Source organism: Lissotriton helveticus, chromosome 12 (assembly GCF_964261635.1).
Source record: "Lissotriton helveticus chromosome 12, aLisHel1.1, whole genome shotgun sequence".
Lineage (NCBI taxonomy): Eukaryota > Metazoa > Chordata > Amphibia > Caudata > Salamandridae > Lissotriton > Lissotriton helveticus.
Window position 1 is genome coordinate 10,540,111 of NC_136073.1, and position 21,366 is coordinate 10,561,476.

At 51.9% G+C, this 21,366-nt stretch overlaps 2 protein-coding genes across 2 annotated transcripts in view; both read right to left on the reverse strand.

The window, feature by feature from the left end:
- Positions 1–3,950, reverse strand: part of PTBP1 (polypyrimidine tract binding protein 1) — a 450,657-nt gene extending 446,707 nt beyond the window's left edge. The window contains exon 1 of the mRNA XM_078670615.1: positions 3,945–3,950. The gene's annotated coding sequence lies outside the window, so the exon portion shown is untranslated. The remainder of the gene's footprint in view (positions 1–3,944) is intronic.
- Positions 1–21,366, reverse strand: part of MISP (mitotic spindle positioning) — a 161,756-nt gene that overhangs the window by 26,879 nt on the left and 113,511 nt on the right. The window contains exons 8-9 of the mRNA XM_078670538.1: positions 17,385–17,430; positions 13,237–13,505 (exon numbers count right to left, since the gene is read on the reverse strand). Coding sequence (XP_078526664.1) covers positions 13,237–13,505; positions 17,385–17,430 — 315 coding nt within the window. The remainder of the gene's footprint in view (positions 1–13,236; positions 13,506–17,384; positions 17,431–21,366) is intronic.

Genomic DNA, 21,366 nt, shown 5'->3' on the forward strand with positions numbered 1-21,366 from the left:
CCAACACACGTCCCCTCCAGCTGAAGGCAGGGAGAGTCACCCATCTTCTTGGGGGTTCTCCTCGCCGAGGCGGAAGAACCGGGACAGGCCATCAGCATTGGCGTGGTCATTGCCGGGGCGATGCTCCACCGTGAAGTCCATCCCTTGCAGGGAGATGAACCATCGCAGCAGCTTCGGGTTTTCGTCACGCATCTGCATCACCCACCGCAGGGGCCGGTGGTCGGTCTGTACCCGGAAGTGGGTGCCGAAGAGGTAGGGCCGGAGTTTCTTTAGGGCCCATACGACGGCAAAGGCTTCCCTCTCGATGGTGCTCCATCGTTGTTCTCTAGCCAGCAGGCGCCGACTGATGAAAGCCACGGGAATGTCGACTCCCTCAGGGTCTACTTGTGAGAGGACCGCCCCAATGCCGTGCTCCGAGGCGTCGGTTTGGACCACAAACTCTCGGCTGTAGTCGGGGGCCTGGAGCACAGGGGCGGTGCACATGGCAGTCTTTAGTGTCTCGAAGGCTGCTTGGCACTCGGGGGTCCAGTGCACCTTGTGTGGTAGTCTTTTGGAGGTCAGTTCTGTGAGGGGCCCCACAATGCTCCCATAGTCCTTTATGAAGCGCCGATAATATCCAGTGAGCCCCAGGAAGGCTCGGACGGCTGTCTGGGTGACCGGGGGCTCCCAGGCCTTCGGTTGGAGGGGAGCCACCTGGCCGCTCCCTTCTTGGTGCCCCAGATAGGTCACGGACCCTTGGCCTATCTGGCACTTGCTGGCTTTTATTGTCAGTCCGGCCCGTCGGAGGGCCGTCAGGACCTTCCAGAGGTGTGTCAGGTGTTCGTCCCAGTGGAGGCTGTATACCGCAATATCGTCCAGATATGCGGCGCTGAACTCTTCTAGCCCCGCCAGCACTCTATTCACTAGTCTCTGGAAGGTAGCCGGGGCGTTTTTCATGCCAAAGGGCATCACTTTAAAGTGGAAGTGACCGTCGGGTGTCGAGAAGGCAGATCGCTCTTGGGCACCAGGGGTGAGGCCGATCTGCCAATACCCGGCCGTGAGGTCGAAGGTGCTGAGGTACCTGGCGGCCCCCAGGCGATCGATCAGTTCATCTGCCCGGGGGATGGGATGGGCGTCGGTCCTGGTGATGGCATTCAGCCCCCGGTAGTCGACACAGAACCGGAGCTCCAGGGGTGCGCCGGAGGCGGCGGCTTTAGGGACCAGGACAACTGGACTGGCCCAGGGACTGTCCGAGGGTTCGACTACCCCCAGAGCTAGCATCTTGGCAACTTTGGACTGAATGCAGGCCCGAACTCGGTCGGGGACTCGAAAAGCCCGGTGTCGTACAGGCGGGCTGTCCCCAGTGTCTACGTCGTGGACACACCACCGGTGACTCCGGGAGTGAGGGAAAATAGGTCTGCAAATTGCCCCAGCAGCTTCCGGCAGTCTTGGTGCTGTTCTGGGGTCAGGGTAGAGGAGAGCGTGACCCCTTCGACGGAGCCATCCTTTTCGGTGGTGCTCAGGAGATCTGGTAGGGGCTCGGAGTCGTCTTCCGCTCCGTCATCTGTAGCTAGAGGCAGGCTCAGTTCCGTGCGGGCAAAGTGAGGCTTGAGCCTGTTGGCGTGTAGAACCCGGAGGGGATTCCGGGGGACTCCATGTCCACCAAGTAAGTGACGGGGCTTTTGCGCTCCACCACTTTGAAGGGCCCCGTCCATTTGTCCTGGAGGGCACAAGGTTCGACCGGGGACATGACCCAGACCTGCTGGCCCGGCTCGAACTCGATGGACGAGGCGTTCTGGTCATACCAGCGCTTCATCTCCTCCTGACTGGCCTCAAGGTTGGCTTGGCCAGTTCACGGAACTTCCGAGTCTGGTTGCGGAGGGTCAGGAGGTACTGGTAGACATCCGGTGGAGCATCTCAGACAGCCGTCTCCCAGCCTTCTTTGACCAGACTGAGGGGACCTCGGACAGGATGCCCATACAACAGTTCGAAGGGGCTGAACCCCAGGGACTTCTGGGGCACCTCTCGATAGGCAAACAGGAGGCAGGGCAGCAGTACGTCCCATCTGCGTCGTAGCGGCTCTTCTAGGCCCTTGATCATTCCCTTCAGTGTTCGGTTGAACCGTTCTACCAGTCGATTTCCTTGGGGGTGATACGGGGTGGTGAACTTATAGGTGACCCCGCACTGGTGCCACAGGGACCGCATATATTTAGATATAAAGTTTGTGCCCCGATCACTCACGACCTCTCGGGGGAAGCCGACTCTGGAGAAGATCCCCATTAGCGCTCGGCCCACCACGGGGGCCGTGATGGTGCGGAGGGGGATGGCTTCCGGATAGCGGGTGGCATGGTCCACCAGGACGAGGATGAAGCGGTGCCCCTGAGAGGTGCGGGTGTCCAGGGGCCCCACGATGTCGATCCCCACTCGCTCGAAGGGGGTGGTGACCACGGGTAAAGGTTGGAGCGGGGCTTTGATTTTCCCCCCACTCTTCCCGCTGGCTTGACAGGTCGGACAGGTTCTGCAGTGGTTGCTCACATCGTTGCGCATTTTCGGCCAGTAAAAATGGGTCACCCGGCGGCTGTAGGTTTTGTCCTGCCCCAGGTGCCCGGCGAGGGGCACGTCATGTGCCAGGTTCAAGAGGAAGTCTCTGAATCGGAGGGGGACGACCAGCACTCGGCTGGCTCCCAGTTCGGCAATCTTCTGCTCACTGTAGAGGAGGTCGTGGTCCCAATAGACCCAGTGGGACCCCGATGGGTCTCCGGCGGCTTGGGTGGCGGCTTGTTGTCGGATTCCCTCGAGGGAGGGGCACGTTTTCTGTTCTTGACGGAACTGTTCGCGGGTGGGGCCACCTTCTTGGCGCCATTGGGCTAGTTCGGGAAGGTGGCCGAGCTCGGTGAGATCTTCATGGCTGGGCCCCTGGGGCTCGAGTTCTGGCCCGGCGCCCTCGGGGACGGCGGGCGGCGGAGGTGCGGGCCACTCCGGTTCTTCAGGCGGGGTGGCTTCGTTCGGGGCAGAGGCCCGGGCGGCCATGGATCGAGTGGTCGCGCAGACCCACTCGGGAAGGCCTAGCATTCCCAGATGCTCTCTCCGCTCGACGTGGGCCCAGGGGGAACTTTCCAGGTCGTTCTTGAGGAGGCAGTCCACGGGGGCATCGTCCCGGACGGTCACCTTCAGCATGCCCGACACCCCTCCCCATTCGAAGGGGATACGTGCCATCTGGCACAAGCTCTCGGAGTTGTCCGCCGACCGTACTGGGCACAGGACGTTGGGTAGGATTTGTTCCGGGGTCACCAAATGGCAGCGGACCGCCGTTACGCTGGCTCCCGTGTCACGGAGGGCCTCGGCTCGGTGTCCATTAATGGTGACCCATTGGCGGTACTTCTGGGTGTTGCCTGGGATCGGGGCTCGGGGGATCATGTCTCTTTCGCCCAGGCATGCCAAGATCATAGCGGCGGGTTCCCACTCGGCCTGCTCGGGGTCGTCGTCCTCTCCCTCGCCTCTTTCTTCACCCAGGGCGGCGGCCGCGATCTGGCGGTTTGGAGGACCGGTGGTGCCGGGTCGTTGGTTCATCGGGCAGAGGGGGTCATTGGCATAGTGACCAGGCCGCTGGCATCTGTGGCAGATAACGTTCGGGCGAGGCCCCGGTCGTGCTGGAGGGGCTCCCCTTCGGCCCAGGGCTGGCGTAGTGGAGGTAGGGGAGGACCCCGTGGGGGCGTCTCGGCCCCGGCTCTGGCCTCCTCCGCCGCCTCGTGGTCGGTGGTTCCCCGGGGATCCCCGGCCGTAGTCTCCCATCGGGCTCCGGGGGACTCGAGTGCTCACCCATCTATCAGCCTCGACAGCGAGTTTTCGTGGCTCTGTCAGTTTGCTGTCGAGGAGATGCTGCCGGAGTTCGATGAAGCAGTTATTGGAAAGATGTTCCCATATAATGAGGTCGACCAACTGCTGGTAGGTGGTGACATGACTGCCTTTGATCCAACCCTCGAGGGCTCGGCTATAAAAGTTTACGTACTCCACCCATATGGTACCGGGGATCTTTTTACAGTCTCGGAATCGCTGCCGGTACATTTCGAGGGTGAGTCCGTAGCGAGTGAGTAGGGCGGTTTTCATGTGTTCGTACGAGGTCATCTTGGCATCGGGAAGCTCTAGCAGGGCGTCCCTCCCTTCGTTGACGAACTTCCCCCACAGGCCGGCGCCCCAGTCCTTGAGGGGTACTCGATGGGCGGTCATGGCTACTTCGTAGGCTTTGAACCACTCTTGGATGTCGTCGTTTTTATAGTACTCTTTGACGACATCCTTGGGGATGTGCACCTTCGTGTCTACAGGAGGGGGCGAGGTCTTGCCCCCGGAGGCGCTGGCCTCGTTCGTTTTGGCCTTGATTTTTAGTTCCTTTAAGCCACGCTCGTGCTCGATTGTGAGTTTCTTTTCTTCGAGGTCTCTTTGTCTTCGTTTCTCTTCCAGGTCTCCTTCCAGCCGTAGCTGTTCGAGGGCTATTTTTGTCTCTGCCAGCTGTAGTTCTCCGTCTAGCCGGAGTCGGGCGAGCTCCAATTCGTGGAGCCGGTTCCTCTCTCGTTCTCGGGCGTCTCCGTGGGGGAGGCCCGTGTCTAGGTTGGCGGGTCTTTCCCCCGCTGGGGACGCGTCGGTCTCCGGGCGTCCGTTCGGGCCCGGGTTATCTTCATTCTGGGGTGGCGTGTCTCCGGCTTCCACCCATGCTTGCAGGGCCGATTTAAAGTCTTCCATGGTACTTAGGCCAGTGGTAGCGATGCCCAGGTCTTTGCAGAATTGTTTCAATTCCTTATGACTGTATTCTTCCATTCGGTCGGGTTTCTTGAGCAGTCATGGTCGCAGTGTATTTTTATCGGTAGTGGGTGAGTCACTCTCTGTACGATTTGCGTTGGCTCGGATCGCACCGCCTGCCACCAATGTTAGAAAGGCGATCCCGGGGGAGGCAGAAGATGTCGGACTGACCACCCCTAGGTCCACCCCTCCTTCTCGGAAGTGGCCGAGCGTTGTCGAGAGGCCTCCGGTGTGAGGGCCCTCTCGTATAATCGCACAGCAGAGCAATCACACCACTACAAATGGACACCACACAAGGATAAGTTCTTAGGCTTTATCAAGTATAAAGGGTCGATTATCTTCGGTAATATGTACAAGCGGATCGAGGGATCCGTAAAGTCACGTAACAGGGAACAGGGTAGCGGGACAGTCTCAGTACTTGATGGGCGGAGGGATACCCTGCGCACAACTCTCAATCCTCGAGCTGGGGGGTTCCGAAGGGTCGAGCCGCGGCAGCGCCTGCAAGACTCGAGGCAGGTTCGGCGAGGATGGGCCGCGGCAGCGCCAGCAGGCTCCAAAGATGGTTCAGCAAAGATGGACCGCGGCAGCGCCAGCAGGCTCCAAAGATGGTTCAGCTAAAATGGACCGCGGCAGCGCCAGCAGGCTCCAAAGATGGTTCAGCTAAGATGGACCGCGGCAGCGCCAGCAGGCTCCAAAGATGGTTCAGCTAAGATGGACCGTGGCAGCACCAGCAGGCTCCAAAGATGGTTCAGCTAAGATGGACCGCGCCAGCAGGCTCCAAAGATGGTTCAGGGTTCAGAGTAATGAGGTCTTTACGGGGTCAGCCGCGACAGCGTCAGCAGGGATCTCGACTCCAGGATACAACTGGCGTCCTACTCCAGGGCTGGCCCAGATATAGGACTGGAGTACTTTGATGTCCGGACCCTCGCGCCTGGGGGCCAGAGGGGCCGGGAGGGTGGTGTCCAGACACCCAGCAGGGGGGTGGAGCCAGCGCCCAGGGAGGCCGGAGGGCGATCGATACCAGGCGTTCGGGGACGGCTGGAGGGCCATCGAAACTCCCCTCGTCTTGGATTCGTTGAGTGGCCACTCTACCACCTGGGAGGATCTTGGTGCCACGATGTCGGGGCTTCGCTGGGGCCTTGGCCGGGGTCGGGCTGAGGCCACGTGCTCGGGACGTGATGGGCCCAAGATGGAGTCGGGCCTGAAATGGGGGTCTGGCGTGGGCGCCGGACCGGCAGCGTTGGGGCGTGCAGGGTCCGCCGTGTTCCCGGGGGGGAGAGCCGGGGGTTGAAAGGGTGGCGGCTCCTGTCGGTAGTTCGTGTGGGGTCGTGCCAAGGGGCGACCGTGGCTCGATGGAGGGCCGATGTCAGCCTGGGCCCGCCATGCGGGAGAGGTAGGACCACGCCATGCGGCCGGGTCCAACACACATTCACATTACAAACACCTTCACCACGCATACCACTGCCTCTCATCGACATTCACTCACATTACAAACACCTTCACCACGCATACCACTGCCTCTCATCGACATTCACTCACATTACAAACACCTTCACCACGCATACCACTGCCTCTCATCTACATTCACTCACATTACAAACACCTTCACCACGCATACCACTGCCTCTCATCGACATTCACTCACATTACAAACACCTTCACCACGCATACCACTGCCTCTCATCGACATTCACTCACATTACAAACACCTTCACCACGCATACCACTGCCACACATCTACATTCACTCACATTACAAACACCTTCACCATGCATACCACTGCCCACAACTACATTCACTCACATTACAAACACCTTCACCACGCATACCACTGCCCACATCTACATTCACTCACATTACAAACACCTTCACCAAGCATACCACTGCCACACATCTACATTCACTCACATTACAAACACCTTCACCATGCATACCACTGCCCACAGCTACATTCACTCACATTACAAACACCTTCATCACGCATACCACTGCCCATATCTACATTCACTCACATTACAAACACCTTCACCATGCTTACCAGTGTCACACATCTACATTCACTCACATTACAAACACCTTCACCATGCATACCCGTGTCACACATCTACATTCACTCACATTACAAACACCTTCACCACGCATACCACTGCCCACAACTACATTCACTCACAGTACAAACACCTTCACCACGCATACCACTGCCACACATCTACATTCACTCACATTACAAACACCTTCACCATGCATACCACTGCCACACATCTACATTCACTCACATTACAAACACCTTCACCACGCATACCACTGCCACACATCTACATTCACTCACATTACAAACACTTTCACCACATATACCACTGCCACTCATCTACATTCACTCACATTACAAACACCTTCACCACGCATACCACTGCCCACATCTACATTCACTCACATTACAAACACCTTCACCACGCATACCACTGCCCACATCTACATTCACTCACATTACAAACACCTTCACCACGCATACCACTGCCACACATCTACATTCACTCACATTACAAACACCTTCACCACGCATACCACTGCCTCTCATCTACATTCACTCACATTACAAACACCTTCACCACGCATACCAGTGCCTCTCATCTACATTCACTCACATTACAAACACCTTCACCACGCATACCAGAGCCTCTCATCTACATTCACTCACATTACAAACACCTTCACCACGCATACCACTGCCTCTCATCTACATTCACTCACATTACAAACACCTTCACCACGCATACCACTGCCACACATCTACATTCACTCACATTACAAACACCTTCACCACGCATACCACTGCCTCTCATCGACATTCACTCACATTACAAACACCTTCACCACGCATACCACTGCCTCTCATCTACATTCACTCACATTACAAACACCTTCACCACGCATACCACTGCCTCTCATCTACATTCACTCACATTACAAACACCTTCACCACGCATACCACTGCCTCTCATCGACATTCACTCACATTACAAACACCTTCACCACGCATACCACTGCCTCTCATCGACATTCACTCACATTACAAACACCTTCACCACGCATACCACTGTCACACATCTACATTCACTCACATTACAAACACCTTCAACACGCATACCACTGTCACACATCTACATTCACTCACATTACAAACACCTTCAACACGCATACCAGGGCCACACATCTACATTCACTCACATTACAAACACCTTCACCACGCATACCAGTGCCTCATCTACATTCACTCACATTACAAACACCTTCACCACGCATACCAGAGCCTCTCATCTACATTCACTCACATTACAAACACCTTCACCACGCATACCACTGCCTCTCATCTACATTCACTCACATTACAAACACCTTCACCATGCATACCAGTGTCTCTCATCTACATTCACTCACATTACAAACACCTTCACCACGCATACCACTGCCTCTCATCTAAATTCTCTCACATTACAAACACCTTCACCATGCATACCACTGCCTCTCATCGACATTCACTCACATTACAAACACCTTCACCACGCATACCACTGCCTCTCATCGACATTCACTCACATTACAAACACCTTCACCACGCATACCACTGCCACACATCTACATTCACTCACATTACAAACACCTTCACCATGCATACCACTGCCCACAACTACATTCACTCACATTACAAACACCTTCACCACGCATACCACTGCCCACATCTACATTCACTCACATTACAAACACCTTCACCAAGCATACCACTGCCACACATCTACATTCACTCACATTACAAACACCTTCACCATGCATACCACTGCCCACAGCTACATTCACTCACATTACAAACACCTTCATCACGCATACCACTGCCCAGATCTACATTCACTCACATTACAAACACCTTCACCATGCTTACCAGTGTCACACATCTACATTCACTCACATTACAAACACCTTCACCATGCATACCAGTGTCACACATCTACATTCACTCACATTACAAACACCTTCACCACGCATACCACTGCCCACAACTACATTCACTCACAGTACAAACACCTTCACCACGCATACCACTGCCACACATCTACATTCACTCACATTACAAACACCTTCACCATGCATACCACTGCCACACATCTACATTCACTCACATTACAAACACCTTCACCACGCATACCACTGCCACACATCTACATTCACTCACATTACAAACACTTTCACCACATATACCACTGCCACTCATCTACATTCACTCACATTACAAACACCTTCACCACGCATACCACTGCCCACATCTACATTCACTCACATTACAAACACCTTCACCACGCATACCACTGCCCACATCTACATTCACTCACATTACAAACACCTTCACCACGCATACCACTGCCACACATCTACATTCACTCACATTACAAACACCTTCACCACGCATACCACTGCCTCTCATCTACATTCACTCACATTACAAACACCTTCACCACGCATACCAGTGCCTCTCATCTACATTCACTCACATTACAAACACCTTCACCACGCATACCAGAGCCTCTCATCTACATTCACTCACATTACAAACACCTTCACCACGCATACCACTGCCTCTCATCTACATTCACTCACATTACAAACACCTTCACCACGCATACCACTGCCACACATCTACATTCACTCACATTACAAACACCTTCACCACGCATACCACTGCCTCTCATCGACATTCACTCACATTACAAACACCTTCACCACGCATACCACTGCCTCTCATCTACATTCACTCACATTACAAACACCTTCACCACGCATACCACTGCCTCTCATCTACATTCACTCACATTACAAACACCTTCACCACGCATACCACTGCCTCTCATCGACATTCACTCACATTACAAACACCTTCACCACGCATACCACTGCCTCTCATCGACATTCACTCACATTACAAACACCTTCACCACGCATACCACTGTCACACATCTACATTCACTCACATTACAAACACCTTCAACACGCATACCACTGTCACACATCTACATTCACTCACATTACAAACACCTTCAACACGCATACCAGGGCCACACATCTACATTCACTCACATTACAAACACCTTCACCACGCATACCAGTGCCTCATCTACATTCACTCACATTACAAACACCTTCACCACGCATACCAGAGCCTCTCATCTACATTCACTCACATTACAAACACCTTCACCACGCATACCACTGCCTCTCATCTACATTCACTCACATTACAAACACCTTCACCACGCATACCACTGCCACACATCTACATTCACTCACATTACAATCACCTTCACCACGCATACCACTGCCACACATCTACATTCACTCACATTACAAACACCTTCACCACGCATACCACTGCCTCTCATCTACATTCACTCACATTACAAACACCTTCACCACGCATACCACTGCCTCTCATCTACATTCACTCACATTACAAACACCTTCACCACGCATACCACTGCCTCTCATCGACATTCACTCACATTACAAACACCTTCACCACGCATACCACTGCCTCTCATCTACATTCACTCACATTACAAACACCTTCACCACGCATACTACTGCCACTCATCTACATTCACTCACATTACAAACACCTTCACCACGCATACCACTGCCTCTCATCGACATTCACTCACATTACAAACACCTTCACCACGCATACCACTGCCTCTCATCGACATTCACTCACATTACAAACACCTTCACCACGCATACCACTGTCACACATCTACATTCACTCACATTACAAACACCTTCACCACGCATACCACTGCCTCTCATCTACATTCACTCACATTACAAACACCTTCACCACGCATACCACTGCCTCTCATCGACATTCACTCACATTACAAACACCTTCACCACGCATACCACTGTCACACATCTACATTCACTCACATTACAAACACCTTCACCACGCATACCACTGCCTCTCATCTACATTCACTCACATTACAAACACCTTCACCACGCATACCACTGCCTCTCATCGACATTCACTCACATTACAAACACCTTCACCACGCATACCACTGCCTCTCATCTACATTCACTCACATTACAAACACCTTCACCACGCATACTACTGCCACTCATCTACATTCACTCACATTACAAACACCTTCACCACGCATACCACTGCCTCTCATCGACATTCACTCACATTACAAACACCTTCACCACGCATACCACTGCCTCTCATCGACATTCACTCACATTACAAACACCTTCACCACGCATACCACTGCCTCTCATCGACATTCACTCACATTACAAACACCTTCACCACGCATACCACTGTCACACATCTACATTCACTCACATTACAAACACCTTCAACACGCATACCACTGCCACTCATCTACATTCACTCATATTACAAACACCTTCACTACGCATACCAGTGCCTCTCATCTACATTCACTCACATTACAAACACCTTCACCACGCATACCAGGGCCACACATCTACATTCCCTCACATTACAAACACCTTCACCATGCATACCACTGCCATGCATCTACATTCACTCATATTACAAAAACCTTCAACACACATTCCACTACCACACATCTACATTCACTCACATTACAAACACCTTCACCACGCATACCACTGTCACACATCTACATTCACTCACATTACAAACACCTTCACCATGCATACCACTGCCTCTCATCTACATTCACTCACATTACAAACACCTTCACCACACATACCACTGCCTCTCATCGACATTCACTCACATTACAAACACCTTCACCACGCATACCACTGTCACACATCTACATTCACTCACATTACAAACACCTTCAACATGCATACCACTGCCATGCATCTACATTCACTCACATTACAAACACCTTCACCATGCATACCACTGCCTCTCATTTACATTCACTCACATTACAAACACCTTCATCACGCATACCAGTGCCACGCATCTACATTCACTCACATTACAAACACCTTCACCATGCATACCACTGCCTCTCATCTACATTCACTCACATTACAAACACCTTCACCACGCATACCAGTGCCTCTCATCTACATTCACTCACATTACAAGCACCTTCACCACGCATACCACTGCCTCTCCTCTACATTCACTCACATTACAAACACCTTCATCACGCATACCAGTGCCACGCATCTACATTCACTCACATTACAAACACCTTCACCATGCATACCACTGCCTCTCATCTACATTCACTCACATTACAAACACCTTCACCACGCATACCACTGCCACGCATACTTTCACCACCCTTATCAGTGCTTTAAATGGGCCGGTGCTCACATGTACTTTATCACTCTGAGTACCGGCAGTTCTCTACTGCCGAGGAGAGTACCAGTAATCATGAGAGGGTAGGCACATTGGCTGTTAGTGATGGTAGCCTGTCCCTTTGGCAGCCAAAGCACATCTGTAGCGCTGAGCTGAGCCCCCGCTGAACTACTCAGGTGGGCTCATTTGCATGATATCCAGGTGTTCACCATCCTGCTGTGTTATAAGGAATCAAGGCAGCCCCGTGACAGCGCAATAAACAAAGCCATGAGAGGTAATGGGTCTAAAATGTCTCTAATCCCACCTGATTCTTTGGTGTGAGCGTCTGCTTATGTTTGTCTGTGTACCTGCTTGCTTGTGCGTGTTTTGTGTGAGAGAAAAGCGAGAGAAATATTACAACCAAAGGACATGTTAAAATATCACTGTGTTTGGCTTTCCTTTTGTATAACGAGTTACCCTGTTTTGTTTATGGAAACTAATTTGTCATGTGTTTTGGTATGTGCTGCAACTAGTATAGACGTCAATAAGCACCAGCATGTCTTGCCTTTAGCCCCGCCCACTCGCCACTTTAAATGAATACCTGCACTATTTTCCCCCCATTTAAAGCACTGGCCCTTACCGTTTCTGAGAACTTCTGTCACAGTCTAACACTGCCACCTACCGTTCAAAAATGATATATTAATTCTTGAGACATTATTAATTGCATTTGTCGTTTATAGGTTTGGTACTATTTGAAAATGTTATATTTTTGGGGGAGACCCCCCCAAACCCCCTTTTTTAATTACCCTCAAATGCGTGGTTTTGTCTCGTGTTGTAAAGACTTGCATTCCAACACTCTTTTCGATGTAATAAATGTGTGGAAAATGTAATAGGATGTAAAAACTTCAGAGTAAAAGCAGTTTCCTGGAGGGAGGGTATGTGTACACAGGAGCCCCTCAGGGTCAGACCCCCCTGGAAAGTCACTGTGTGGGGTGAGTAGATGGAGTCTAAGGAACCAGTGCCTGAATCCACCCCCCAGGTTGCATTCCTGTCAACAGACCCGTGAAACTGCTCCACATACACCCCAGCCCCCCTCCCAGCCTTACACAAGTACTTACCTCGCACTCATCCCTCTGCCGCCGAGACCTCCTCTCAAACTCCTCCAACTGCTCGTCCCTTAACTTGCCGGGGGTCCGGGGCTCCCATTCCAGGGGTGGGGGCGCTGGGCCCTTGGGTGCAACCCCATATGCCGGAGGGGCGCTCTCCTCCCTTAGGGCGGTGTCCCAGGACGGGTCCGGTGCTGTCCTGAAGGCCAGGGGCCGGAAGGGTGCTGCGAAGAGCGAAACCACCTGCTTGTCCGGTGAGTCCACCTGCTTGTCCGGTGACCCTGAGGGAGCAAAGAGAGATGGATGAGGGTCCGGCGGCCACCAAGGAGCCCCCAGGCTCTGCAGCCCCTTCAAGCAGGAGTACAACACCCCCTCTGGACACCCAGGCTGCAAGAAGAACTTCAATTCTTGATAGAAAGCCTGGGCCTAGAAATCTCCTTTACACCTTATAAATCTCACAGTGTCACCTGCTCACGAGTCAGACGCCCCTTGGAGGAGGTGAGGGCCGTCTCACTCCCTGTACCCTCTTGTTAGAAATGGGGATCTCCAATTGGCAGCGGCTGGCGCCGAGGTCCAGATAGGGATCCTTCTTCATAAGTCAGAGTAAGGGGGCTACATTTTTTGATAACCCCTGCTCAGCCCTGTGGTAACCTAGCACGAGCAGACAGGCCTATCTCAGAGGTAGTGCATGAAGCATTTATGACTATACACTATAACGCAGGAGAGACGCAACAAACGGACACCAGAAGTAATTATAGAATTTTTTTTATCTTCATATAGACTGAACACGAGGCTAAAAGCGCCCAAGGAGCCACAATGCATATAATTACAGATTCACTTCAAAACCAATAAGGGCACTGAAAAAGGGTGTGGAACGAACGTAGTTCGAGGCCGGGGTCCACGCGACCCGGTGATGCACAATGTACCTGAGATTTAAAGGGGCACTGCACGCAGCCTCACAAGGAAGCTGCAGTGATGACAGGCGGATTTGCAGCGGCCTCAGCTCCCAGCTTTAGCGGTCCGCGGCGTGCACTCTCGATAATCCTATGACCGGGCTTAAAGGTGGGCACTCAGCAGCACACGCAGGTGATAGCAAGATCATTGAAGTGGTGACTAGTGCGGGCACTCAGCAGCACTGCTCCTCAGCTGCGGCGGCCCACAATAGCGATCAAGATGACTTTGGTAACACAGGCAAATGCGGGCTCTCAGCGGCAATAGCTCGTCATCTGCGGCGGCCCACAATAGCGATAACGATGACTTTGGTAACACAGGCAAATGCGGGCTCTCAGCGGCAACAGCTCCTCAGCTGCGATGGCTCACAATAGCGATGCAATGACTTTCAGCCCGCGTTCCGCGTAGTAGAACCAGAGGCTCTGGAATTCTCAGAGGCCTCACCTGCGAGTAGAATCCCCCTCAAATAGGAATCGGCAGGAGGCAAGCTCAAATCAGGCCCTTGGGTAGTTGCTTCAGCGAGAAGGATGAACGTTTCAGAGTTCTTTCCCTCTAGTTACACGGACAGAGGTTCGTCTTGACATCCAAAAGTAACACAACGTGTAGAGGTTTTAGCACAGATCTTTATACCCCAAAAGTCTTTGTTCTCAAAAAGTCACAAATCACTGAACCCAGCAAGAACCAGTTTGGTGTCATCCTGGAGCACTTTGTTTACAAGGCTGCATCCTGCCTTTCAGGAAGAGGGGGTCTGCCATCAGAAGCACAGTGGGAGATGGAGCCATCATTCACCTTGCCAGGCACAACCCTTCTCAGATCAAAGGGTCACCCCTTCCCATACTCCAACTGAAAATCTCACTATTCAATCCAGCCCGGGCTCAGCCTGCCCTGACCCTCCAAAACCAGAGCTTATTACACATAACAGCAGAACACACTGGAAGGTTTAGGCAAGAAAATACCTACTTCCTAAAAGTGGTATTTTCAAACACAGAATATACAGTAGTCACCTCACGCTTAGATTATGGCAATATATTGTATCTAGGTGCGACGGTCAAGAGTCTTGACCGGCTTCAGGTGCTGCAGAATGCGGCAGCTCGGCTGGTCCTTAGGCTTCCAAGAAGGGCCGCTTCCAAAAGGGCCTTGGACTCTCTTCACTGGCTTCCTGTCAGGAAGAGAATTGTGTTCAAGGCCCTTTGTACATGTCACCGTATTACTCAAGGCATTGGGCCTAGGTACCTGCAGAATCTCATCACGGTTTACAGGCCTGCCCGGTCCCTTAGATCCACGGGGACTGGCCTGATGGTGATTCCAAAAGTCAAGAGAGCCCGAATGGGTGGCTCATTCCGGCTCTTGGCGGCCATGAGTTGGAATAAACTCCCGCCTGAGCTTCGGTTAGAACCTTCTGAGACCAGGTTCAGAAGAGAGCTTAAAACACACTTGTTCCTTTTCTAATGGGACTGGGTTGGGTACTGGGGCTCTAGGATCTTCCACTTACTATAGCGCGGGGACACGCCGGTGGCGTAACCAGGCGCTTTATAAGCTCCCTTAATAATAATAATAATAAAAATAATCGTCACTAAAAGATGCACTTTAATATTCGGAGCTCAGGCATACTAAATTAGACTTTCCTATCATGTTTCTTTGGTCAATTAGGATTATACCAATTCATACAGTCAATTTGCAATAGGGAGCATTTGCGCTGTGGCACTGAATGGCAGTGGCACAGCGGCCAGAGCATCTAACACCAGCAAACACAGAGGAGACAAAAGCGGAAAATGGAAGGGAAACCCACGCCAATGGTGCCAGGTCTAAAAACTTCACATGTCCCAGGCGGCCACCATGACCCTGGTGTACCCCGCTGTCCTCATATGGAGCGGCCCACGACTTCACTTGTCCGCACTGTTCTCGCATGGAGCGCCCTCGATTTCACCTGTCCCAGGCAGCCACTGTGGACCTTGTGTGCCCCGCAGTCTTCACATGGAGCGACCCATGCCTTCACGTGTCCAAGTAAGCCACCATGGCCTTGTGTTCCCCACTGTCCTCGTAATGGAGCAGGCCATAACTTCACTTGTCTCAGGCGGCCACCATTGCCCCGTGTACCCCACTGTGCTCGTAATGGAGCTGTCCACAACTTCACGTGTCCCAGGCAGCAACCATTGCCCCCGTGTACCACACTGTCTTCATATGGAGCGGCCCATGACTTCACATGTCCGCACTGTATTCGCATAGAGCGGCCCACCACTTCACATGTCCCAGGCGGCCACCATTGCCCTGATGTAGCCCACTGTCCTCATATGGAGCGGCCCATGACTTCACATGTCCCAGGCGGCTACCATGGCTCCGGTGTACCCCGCTGTCCCTGCATGGAGCGGCCCACGACTTCACATGTCCCAGGCGGCTACCATGGCCCTGTTGTACCCCGCTGTCCCTGCATGGAGCGACCCATGACTTCACATGTCCCAGGCGGCTACCATGGCTCCGGTGTACCCCGCTGTCCCTGCATGGAGCGGCCCACGACTTCACATGTCCCAGGCGGCTACCATGGCCCTGTTGTACCCCGCTGTCCCTGCATGGAGCGGCCCACGACTTCACATGTCCCAGGTGCCTACCATGGCCCTGGTGTACCCCGCTGTCCTCGCATGGAGCGGCCCCGACTTCACATGTCCCAGGCGACCACCATGGCCCTGATGTAGCCCGCTGTTCTCATATGTAGCGGGCCACAGCTCCTCACATAGCCAAGGCTTGGATTCTGCACGATGGCCACACAGAGTGACCCACTGCCCTTCACATGTTGTACATGAACAAGTCCTGTGGCGCCGCTCTTTGCCACAAGGAGTATCTACCACCCTGCTGGCAGCGCATGTGCACAGGTTCCACCTGCACTGGTGCAGCCAGGAGAACCCTCCATGGCAGGCAGTGGTGGGACCTTCATCCTGCAGGTGCCTGTGAGGGCAGCCAGCGTCTTAATGCAAATGATGCCCCCCTGCAGGAAGAGAAGAGGGCCCCCAGTCTCCCATATCTCACAGATATCCATTGATCTTGGGCTGAATAGAGACCCCTTGAAGGGCTGCTGGGCCCTGGAGGGCCCCCTGCGCTGCAGGGGCTCCAGAGGCTGGGTTGCGCCCCTGTGGCCAGCTCCAGGGCAGAGAGCAGGAGGACCCGCGCAGGCGCTGTGGTCAGACCTGGGGTATGGATGGAGGTGAACTACTTACCGACTTGGCCTGGGACCGGTCCCGGTGACTCGAAGCCTCTGGACTCCTGCAGGGGGAAGAAACAAGCTGGAGTGAGACTTCCAAGAGAGAGCGGTATGGTAGACAGGGAAAGGCGAGGAGAGACACCTGACAGAGACGGGGAGAGGACGGATACAGGAGACATGGAGGGTAGAGACGAGGAGAGACACCTGCCAGTCAGAGAGAGGACGGATACAGGAGACATGGAGGGTAGAGACGAGGAGAGAGAGGGCTCTGCGATCAGCCTTATTCTTTTCAATATCTATCTGCAGCTTCTGTTCCCCATCATTAAATCGTTCGGAGTCGACCTGGTCAACTATGCGGACGATACGCAACTGGCATTTTCCCTGGAAGGAAAACATGCAGTTTCCATGGGCACGTTTCAGGAGTGTATGCGCCAGACTGCTGGCTGGCTTCGGAGAAACTCCTTGCAGTTTAATGGTGGGAAAACGGAGGTGCTGTCCTGCTCTTCTGCTAAGATGTCTAAACACATACCACTGGAGTTTAGGCTTACCCCTGAGGAGGAACCTCTGATCCCTGTCAGCACGGTGCGCAATTTGGGGGTTCTGATGGACGACAATCTCCAAATGGAGTCGCAGGCAAACAAGACAGCCAGTGTGTGCTTCTCTTTGATGCGCATGCTGCGTCAGACACTCCCAATACTAACTAAGGACTCGCGCTCCCTTGTAGTGAGAAGCACAGTGATAAGCAGACTGGACTACTGCAACTCCCTGTATTTGGGAGCACCACAATACATCTTTCAGGGGCTGCAGAGAGTCCAGTCTGCAGCAGCAAAATTGGTGCTGAATAGGCAACGCAGATCCTCCACTACCCTGGCTTTGAGAGACCTCCATTGGCTGCCTATCAAGGAAAGGGTCCATTTTAAATAACTCTGGTGCACAGAGTGGTACACGATCTGGGCCCCGTCCCACTGCAGGAAAAATGTACCTGGTACCATCCCAAGAGGCAGCATTGTTTCTCTAGTTCAAGTTTGCTATAAATTCCTGGATTCAAGCGTTCTTGGATAGGGGGGAGGGCCTTTAGTGTCGCTGCTGCTCCTCTTTGGAACGAGCTACCTCAGAGTATCAGACGAATCAACTCCCTAATGGAGATTAGAAAGAGTCTGAAAACCTGGCTCTTTCCCAAGGATTGAGCCCTCTTCTTCCAGTTTCCTTGGCTCATTCACATGCTGGTTATCTTTACAGTCTGAGCGCCAGGATACCCGTAGGGTGGCAGTCGGCGCTATATAAGAACCTTTTACATTACATTACATTCACTCACATTACCAACACCTTCACCACGCATACCACTGCCACTCATCTACATTCACTCACATTACCAACACCTTCACCACGCATACCACTGCCACTCATCTACATTCACTCACATTACAAACACCTTCACCACGCATACCACTGCCACTCATCTACATTCACTCACATTACAAACACCTTCACCACGCATACCACTGTCACACATCTACATTCACTCACATTACAAACACCTTCACCACGCATACCACTGCCACTCATCTACATTCACTCACATTACAAACACCTTCACCACGCATACCACTGCCACTCATCTACATTCACTCACATTACAAACACCTTCACCACGCATACCACTGTCACACATCTACATTCACTCACATTACAAACACCTTCACCACGCATACCACTGTCACACATCTACATTCACTCACATTACAAACACCTTCACCACGCATACCACTGCCACTCATCTACATTCACTCACATTACAAACACCTTCACCACGCATACCACTGCCACTCATCTACATTCACTCACATTACAAACACCTTCACCACGCATACCACTGCCACTCATCTACATTCACTCACATTACAAACACCTTACCACGCATACCACTGCCTCTCATCCACATTCACTCACATTACAAACACCTTACCACGCATACCAGTGCCACGCATCTACATTCACTCACATTACAAACACCTTCACCACGCATACCACTGCCTCTCATCTACATTCACTCACATTACAAACACCTTCACCATGCATACCACTGCCACTCATCTACATTCACTCACATTACAAACACCTTCACCACGCATACCACTACCACTCATCTACATTCACTCACATTACAAACACCTTCACCACGCATACCAGAGCCTCTCATCTACATTCACTCACATTACAAACACCTTCACCACGCATACCACTGCCACTCATCTACATTCACTCACATTACAAACACCTTCACCATGCATACCACTGTCACACATCTACATTCACTCACATTACAAACACCTTCACCACGCATACCACTGCCTCTCATCTACATTCACTCACATTACAAACACCGTCACCACGCATACCACTACCACTCATCTACATTCACTCACATTACAAACACCTTCACCATGCATACCAGTGTCACACATCTACATTCACTCACATTACAAACACCTTCACCAAGCATACCACTGCCTCTCATCTACATTCACTCATATTACAAAAACCTTCAACACACATTCCACTACCACACATCTACATTCACTCACATTACAAACACCTTCACCACGCATACCACTGTCACACATCTACATTCACTCACATTACAAACACCTTCACCACGCATACCACTGCCTCTCATCTACATTCACTCACATTACAAACACCTTCACCATGCATACCAGTGCCACGCATCTACATTCACTCACATTACAAAAACCTTCACCACGCATACCACTGCCTCTCATATACATTCACTCACATTACAAACACCTTCACCATGCATACCAGTGCCACGCATCTACATTCACTCACATTACAAACACCTTCACCATGCATACCACTGTCACACATCTACATTCACTCACATTACAAACACCTTCACCACGCATACCAGTGCCACGCATCTACATTCACTCACATTACAAACACCTTCACCACGCATACCAGTGCCACGCATCTACATTCACTCACATTACAAACACCTTCACCATGCATACCACTGTCACACATCTACATTCATTCACATTACAAACACCTTCACCACGCATACCACTGCCACTCATCTACATTCACTCACATTACAAACACCTTCACCACGCATACCACTGCCACACATCTAGATTCACTCACATTACAAACACCTTCACCACGCATACCACTACCACTCATCTACATTCACTCACATTACAAACACCTTCACCACGCATACCAGTGCCACTCATCTACATTCACTCACATTACAAACACCTTCACCATGCATACCACTGTCACACATCTACATTCACTCACATTACAAACACCTTCACCACGCATACCACTGCCACTCATCTACATTCACTCACATTACAAACACCTTCACCACGCATACCACTGCCACACATCTACATTCACTCACATTACAAACACCTTCACCATGCATACCACTGCCACTCATCTACATTCACTCACATTACAAACACCTTCACCACACATACCACTGCCACTCATCTACATTCACTCACATTACAAACACCTTCACCACGCATACCAGTGCCTCTCATCTACATTCACTCACATTACAAACAGCTTCACCACGCATACCAGTGCCACGAATCTACATTCACTCACATTACAAACACCTTCACCACGCTTACCACTGCCATGCATCTACATTCACTCACATTACAAACACCTTCACCACACATACCACTGCCACTCATCTACATTCACTCACATTACAAACACCTTCACCACACATACCACTGCCACGCATCTACATTCACTCACATTACAAACACCTTCACCACGCATACCAGTGCCTCTCATCTACATTCACTCACATTACAAACACCTTCACCACGCATACCACTGCCACTCATCTACATTCTCTCACATTACAAACACCTTCACCACACATACCAGTGCCACGCATCTACATTCACTCACATTACAAACACCTTCACCACGCATACCACTGTCAC